Here is an 8,094-nt window from a genome sequence, read left to right on the forward strand (position 1 = left end):
TGTTACATTAGTTTTTTTTTAAAGCGATTTTGGATCTGATTGGTATCTCAAAAAGTTTACTTTATCTTTTGACTCAAGTTTGGTCCCAAGGATTCTTTCAGTCTTGGATTGGGCTTGGATTTGGAAATTAGTATTCCATTCAAGATTGCATTGGGCTTCGCTCCTGTCCAAATTCTCGATGTAGCATCAGTTCAATCCAAACCCAACCCAAAGCCGAAATATACGTTGACCTAAGTATTAGGATAAATAATTTGAATTATTTTTTGAGTATCAACTACATGATTAAGTTAGAAGGATTTCACACTTACTAAGGGTCTTGGCCTCACCTCGTGGCATCCAAAAAAATGACCTGATACCTCAGGATTGTAAAGAACAAAATTCTATGAATTTAAAAAATATATATACTTAAAAAAAAAAGTTAATTTTCACCGTTGAATTTTAATTTTAAATTTGTTAGTGAAGTAAAAGATTGGTAACTATCCATTTTCAAAATCTTGGATCAAGTCCAAAAGATATTATTTATTTATTTTTAGGATCTAATTTTTTTCATGAAATCTAGATGGTTGTGGAGTTGGATTACTAATATGATAATCCATTTAAACAATACGACCCTTATTAAGGCTTAATATTTACTATGTTATGTAAGAAAGTGTTTTTCTTAGTTATCTATATCCACTTATTGTGCCTTGGCTTTATGTTACTTCTGTTTAGATCATTGTTTTTTCTTTTTCCTTCCCTTCTGACTGAATGGAAGCACCCTTTTCACTAATTCAATTTTTTTTTTTTCCTTATTTCATTTTTTTTTTTCTCCTAGTTTGTTTCCTCAAGTGTTATCAATTCTACTAATTTTACACTAATACATTTAGACATCCTTAATCTAATTGGACTTATTGTTGTCTCATAAAATTTTACTTTTAAATAAATTTGTACACATAATATTTTAATGTGCCCCATTCGGCAGACAACGTTACGGAACCAACACGTTTGTCCTATATGGATTAGAAACTTCTAACCCCATAAAAGGTGATTTAGAATTGTGAACTGTTATTTTTCTTACCATTAATTTATAAATTGATGGGGTTAAAGGGTTCAGATTGAGCTGATTTTTGTGAGGATGATATCCTCACCATAGACACTATCCTCACAAAAAATCTGCCCAATCCAAAAATTTTAGTCATATGAGACGAATTTTGGATATTTCTTGTATATAGATATGATCGAACACTCATCCTTGAGAGTGTCATGCTCGTAGGAGGGGCCTAAACTTATTGGGCCTCCACTTGATGGGCTCCATTGTATTTATTTTGTCTTGGTCTTATTTATCTTAAATCTGTCCTTTTTAAGATGCTATCTAATCCATGTGCAAGATGGATTTTGTCCCCTCTAAGATAACACAATTTCGAAAAGACATATCTAATATGAAACATTAGCAAGGAGAAAATCTCAAACATGCATTTATACAGTTTTTAGGCCACATGGAATAAGGGAAATTCTATCACCTCGGAGGTTTGTACTTCAAGTTCAAACAAATGTTTGGACATTGAATTGGTTGATCCGTGTCCTATCTAAATTAGCAAATCAAATACTCTTTAGTGTATATTTTCCTCCACTCTGAGTATGTCATGCTCCAGTTAAGACATGTGATCCACTTATATTCATAGTTCTCCTCTTTTCCTATAGATCGATTTTTGGAATAGTTGGTTGGTTAAAATATGGTATCAGAGCACTGGATTCGTACTATTAGTGATGGGTTTGAATCTTTCCACTCTTATAGGTGAGGGGTAGTGTTGAGTGTATATTTTCCTCTATTCTTGGGTGTGTCGTGCTTCATTTAAATCCCATGACCCTCTTATATTCATAGTTCTTCCTTTCTCTAACAGATCGATCTTTTGGAGTAATTGATTGGTTAACAAATACCATTATCTGATTTGATATTTTAAAAATAATATATCTTTTATTTATAAATGAGATTAAAAGGAACTACAATCACAAAATCTCATTCTCATACTAATCAGTGTGAAAGAAATGAGATTAGATTTATTCTTAATGATAGAGTATAGATTATAATAGGATTTATACAGAAAACAAATCTTGATAAGAGAGAAACTCCATGTCTTCAAGTCTAATCTTATATAAAACAATCCTATCTCATCTCTATGAAATTATGATACAATGTATAGTAGCACACATTATTACAATGCTTCAATACCTCATACTCTAACACTAAATTTAAGTAAATTCCGATAAAGGGATAGAGCTTTTAATCACTGTGAGAAAAAAAAATGAGATTAGATTTATTCTTGATAATGGATTATAAAAACTAATAGGATTTACATAGGAAACAAATTTAATAAGATATAAATTTCATCTCTTTAGATCAAATTTTTTCTTAAATTAATCCTATCTAATCTCCAAGAAATTATGATACGATGCATCATAGTGCATCTTATTGCAATGTTTCAATATCTCATACTTTAACACATAAATTTTAGTAAATTCTGATAGAGGCGTAGAGCTTTTATTTTATAAATGGGACTGAAAAGAGTTACGATCATAAAATCTCATTCTCATATTAACTCCTGTGAAAAAATAAGATTAGATTTATTCTTGATAATTGATATAATTGATAGGGTTTATACAGAAAATAAATCTTTATAAGAGATAAACTCTATCTCTTCAAATCTAATATTATATTAAATTAATCTTATTTAATCGTCATAGAATTATGATATGATGTATCATAGTACACTTTATGATAATTCTTCAATACCTCATACTTTAACATATAAATTTAAGTAAATTTCAGTAGAGGGGTAAAGCTTTTATTTTATAAATGAGACTAAAAAGAGCTACAATCATAAAATCTCAATCTCATATTAACCACTAGAAAACTAAGATTAAATTTATTCTTAATGATTGATTATAAAACCTAATAGCATACGCACAAACAACAAATCTTAATAAGAAATAAACTCTATCTCTTCAAATCTAATCTTATCCTAAATTAATCATATCTAATCTCTAATAAATAATGAAATGATGTATCGCAGTATACCTTATTATAATACTTCAACACCTCATACTTAAAACACATAAATTTAAGTAAATTCTGATAGATTTTTTTCCAAAAGATGGTTGATTTATAAGTAAAATAGGGTTTGGATTTACAATGGCAAACTCACTCGATGTCTTCTGAGTCCTTATCATTTGTCTGAGTTGACTCAGACTCAGCCAACTTTTAAGACCGTTGACAGATGGTTACTTTGTATCAGTTTTAAAAACTAAAGAGAGCTACTATTGCCACACAGAATTTTACTAATGCCACATGGTTGGTGTGGTAATAGAAACCCTCAATCTAAAATAGGGTTTGGATTTACATTGGCAAACTCACTCGATGTATTCAGAATCCTTCTGATTTCCCTGGGTTGACTCAGACTCAGCCGACTTTTAAAACCATTGGCGGAAAGAATCGCTCATACAAAACATAAGCAAAAGGTTGCGACTGAGGATCTAATACGGTGTCCCGTTCCTATACTTAAGAATGGTGTCTACGGGGCACACTTTAGTTGCAACCTAAGTCACTGTTCACTAAGCCCAATGTATTTATTCTCCAACCAAACCGTGCCACGTAGAAACCGTTTCTATGTATAGGAACGGGACAACGTACTGGATCTTGACTTAAAAATAAGTTTGTTGGTCTTGTATTTATCGCCTTTAATGGCGTATTTAACAATTACTTATCTCTTAAACACACACTCATAGATAGAGAGAGAGAGAGAGATGGAAGAGAAAAGAGGTGTAGTGTGTGTGACAGGGGGAGCAGGATATATAGGTTCATGGCTCATTATGAGACTCCTTCAACATGGATACACTGTTAGAGCCACCGTTAGATTGGATCCAGGTAAACTTTTTGTTAGTTCTTATCAACTTCAAGTTGTTAAATAAAAAAGAAAGACTACTTGATCACCAATCATCAAGTTGTCTAATTTTTTAACGGTTCTGATAGATGGGCTTTCTGTGATTTTTTTATTATTAATTTCAAGCCTAGGCTTATTACCATATATATATATATATATGGATCAACTTATGCCGATTTATTGATTTGAAAAACTGGGTTAAGGTGCATCGGAATCGATTTTTGAAATCCCAACTGTTAAAATGCGAAATCTGACTATCCTAATAAAAACAAGTACTATCCTAAAGATATGTCATGCGTCGCTACGATAATTCTTCATCTGTTTGATTTTGCGATCGTTCGTTAGTGAACCTTTTAAATGTATGTGTTCTTTACTATTATAATGATAAAAGAGTTATAACAATTTATGTAAGTTTACATTGTTTAATTTTTTGTTTTTTTAAATTATAAGCGTACCTTTCGATATATACATAAGCTCTAAAAATAATTTATAGATTAATTTTTTATTTTATTTTAAATATACTAGATATGTAACAAAATGTCTAATGATAAGATTTGAGAAGATCTTGAGTGCATAGCATGTGTCTATTTCCTAATTTGATTAAAAAAAATCTATAAAATAAAACATAATGGTGGGTCCCACTCCAATTTCAGTGTTGTGCAAGAAAAAACGTCTCACTTAATTACAGTGGAGTGGGGTCTACACTACCCCACACTTTGTTGAGAAAATCTTGATCATAAAGCATGTATTTCTTTCTTAATTTGATTTTACAAAAAACAAAAAAAAAAGGAAAAACCTATATATATTTATAGTTTTGGGAGAGATGAACATGCCACTCAGCTACAGCGAAGTGGGTCCACACTATCCCACACTTTGTTGTCTTTCCTCTTCACCCTATCCAACTTTATCGTTTTTCTTCTACTCCCCTATTTCAATAATGTCTCTCTAAGTTTACTATATTTCATTTTTTACTCCATTTTTCAATAACCCACTTTTAAGATCTTTACTCTTCTCCCTTTTCTTAATAATATCTCTTCAACTTTATTATTTTTTATCTTTTAGCTTTTAATCCCAAAGAGGATGTTTTTGTTATAGGCTCAGGCGAACTCTAATTATTTATTATGAATGGACTTCTTTCTAAATCGTCCCTAATTTGTTTGAATAGCTTTATGATCCATTTAGTAAACCTTTTTTTTTTCTTTCTTAATGGTCCATTACTCCCATTTTAATTGATTATTCAAAAGTTGATTTCATTTTCCCTTTCCCTAAAATGTGTTGCATTATTTATAGACTCTCAAATATGGCAATAAGTGTACAATTCTATCCTTATGCCTAATACATTATTAGTGATAAGTCGCCAACCAGATTCAAGACATCTATCACAATAATTAAACGGATTTGAACTAATTTCGGAGGAATTGGCTCATTCGGTTCAAACCAAGATCAACAAGTTAAACAATTTGGAATCATAAAATTCTAAACATTCTTCGATTTGAAAATAAAAACCATTTATCTTTCCTTGAAAACACTAGGGATGTTAATGGGCCAACCCAAGCCTAGCTTTTGTTAATATTTGTATACGCTTGGCCCGGCCCACTCCAGTCCGGTCGATCATACCATGGTTCAAAAATCACCGGTATCATTTGTGATGAGATGAGACGACATGGACGAGATCTTCAGTTTTCTCTTCTTCATCATCATCATCTTCATCTTCATCTTCTTATGAATGAGATGAGATGATAAATTGAGTAACTAAGCGTTATTTATGAATAATACAAAGAGTTGTGCTGGAGTGACCTCAAGCTTGGACCTCATATGGCACATCTTGACGTGAATGTAGATAGGAACCCTAGATGCATTTTCACTTGTCTCTCGAGGAAAAACATCTATGGTTCCCTTACAATTTCACGTCACGGTGTGCCATATGAGGTCCAATCTTGAAGTTACTTGAGCATTATTCTAATGCAAAATTAAAAATTGAGACTGAAAATCATAGGTCCAATAATATAATTCAAATTCAGGACTAGAGGGGACAGCATTGTATTATTATTATTATTTTTGTACTTATAAATAATCATTTTGGGCCAGAATCGAAGAGAGACATCAGCCATCTTACAAACCTTCCGGGTGCATCAGAAAGGCTCGAAATATTCGATGCAGATCTCTACAAACCAAACAGTTTCAGTGCTGCCATTAATGGATGCATTGGGGTCTTTCATACTGCACACCCTGTCCAGTGGGCCGACAATATATCAGAGGAAGCCATGACCAAAATGGCAGTAGAAGGAATGCAAGGCATACTCAAGGCATGCGTGAACTCGAAGACGGTGAAACGTGTCGTCTACACTTCTAGTTCGGCTGCAGTTATGGTAAACAACACTGGCCTCTCAGAAATGGATGAGAGTTCTTGGACCGATGTCGAATTCTGTAGATCTTATAAGATCCCCGGAAATTCATACATCATCCCAAAGACATTAGCCGAACGGACAGCTTTAGAATTTGCTGAAGAAAATGGATTGGAGCTTGTGACATTGATCCCTTCCCTGGTCATCGGTCCCTTCATTTGTCCCCATTTCCCGAACTCGATGCATTGGGCTCTAGGTTTGATCATGGGTATAGTTCTTTCTCTTATGGTTAATTAATCCAATTTGGTTTAAGTACTTAGGGGTACAAAATTTGTTGGAATACAAGACATTTACACAACAACTGCATGACATTCTAAAAGGATCGATATCATCCTAAAACATTCTTTCTTTTGATTAATTTTTTCGAGAGCTTTAACGATTTTTCTGTTTAGGTAAGCGTGATCAATATATGACAAAGATGCAGATGGTACACTTAGATGACGTCGTAATGGGACATATTACCCTAATGGAGAGCCCTAACGCGAAAGGGCGGTACATTTGTTCATCTGTCCACATAACAATTCATGAGTTGGCCAAATTTCTTTCAGAAAAATACCCCGAGTTTGAAATTCCAATGGAGTGAGCTTTGATTTTGTTCTTTAATTTTTGGTTTCTTAGTTCTTATAATGTGATGGTAATTATGAAAGTGTTGTATTTGGTGCAGTGCATTGAAGGAGATAAAAGAAGAAGATCCACTTCACTTATCTTCAAAGAAGCTCTTGGATTTGGGATTCAAGTTCAAGTATGGACTTAAAGAAATGTTTGATGGAGCAATTCAGACTTGCAAAGAAAAGGGTTTTCTGTAGGTCATGTCTTATGTTATGGAAATAAAGATATTTGCTAATAAGATTGGAAGAAACTTATCCAATTAAGATCCAATTTAAGACAGTTGAGATGACTAGTAATCTATTATGTAAAAGATGTTGATGTCTTATAGTAGTAGTGCAAATACACCATCACAAGGGCTATAAATCAGATGGGCTGGACTGGGCCGTAAATTAGCAATCATCTAAGGGCCTAATCGGGCCAATACATTCAAACCCACCCTGGAAGTGTTCGGGCTTTTTTTACAATCCAGGTCCGATTAGATTTTTTTTATAAATAAAATTATAATTATGTAAGGGGATTGGGCCGGGTCGTATGATGGGAATAACTCCCAAGCCTGGGCCCCTAAACAAGAATCGGGCCTAGCCCAGCGGGTCAAGAAACATAACCCAAACCTAGTCCACGTCCATTTTTAACCCAAACCACAACACTATGGTTGAAGATAGGGCTGTCAAAGGATGCTTATCAGTTCAGATACAGCAATATCCGAATTCGAATACGATGGATGTTCTAAAATTCTGTCTGAACTCGAATCCGATTATCCTATCGGATATATAATTGGATATTGGATAATATTTGATTAGAATTCGAATAATCTGTATATTAAAAAAAACATAGTTTTTCCTTATCTAATTGATTTTTTATTATTAAAAAAATCTATTATATATATTATATTATGTATATAATAAATAAATCAAATCAAATAAATAATTTATATTATATTATTTATATAAAAAATAAATCAAATAAAATAATATATATTATATATTATTTCGAATTGGATATTATCGAATTCGAAATGTTAATATCCGAATCTGTATCCGATAAGGATTCGAATATATAAAACTATCTGAATTTGAATCCGATATTCGAAAATTTTGGATAATATCCGAATTTTCAAATTCAAATTCGAATCGGATTCGAATTTTCGACTATCCATTGACACC

The 8,094-nt window shown here is 32.5% G+C and overlaps 1 protein-coding gene across 1 annotated transcript; it reads left to right on the forward strand.

The window, feature by feature from the left end:
• Positions 1 to 3,735: 3,735 nt before the first annotated feature.
• BEN1 (NAD(P)-binding Rossmann-fold superfamily protein) lies at positions 3,736 to 7,254 on the forward strand. The gene is made up of 4 exons (XM_086418710.1): positions 3,736 to 3,901; positions 6,006 to 6,530; positions 6,715 to 6,901; positions 6,987 to 7,254. The coding sequence occupies exons 1-4, from the start codon at positions 3,781 to 3,783 to the stop codon at positions 7,126 to 7,128; spliced, it is 975 nt and encodes a 324-aa protein (XP_086274836.1). The 5' UTR covers positions 3,736 to 3,780; the 3' UTR covers positions 7,129 to 7,254.
• Positions 7,255 to 8,094: the final 840 nt, after the last annotated feature.

Source organism: Akebia trifoliata, chromosome 12 (genome assembly GCF_017979445.1).
Source record: "Akebia trifoliata isolate Shusen 1 chromosome 12, ASM1797944v1, whole genome shotgun sequence".
NCBI lineage: Eukaryota > Viridiplantae > Streptophyta > Magnoliopsida > Ranunculales > Lardizabalaceae > Akebia > Akebia trifoliata.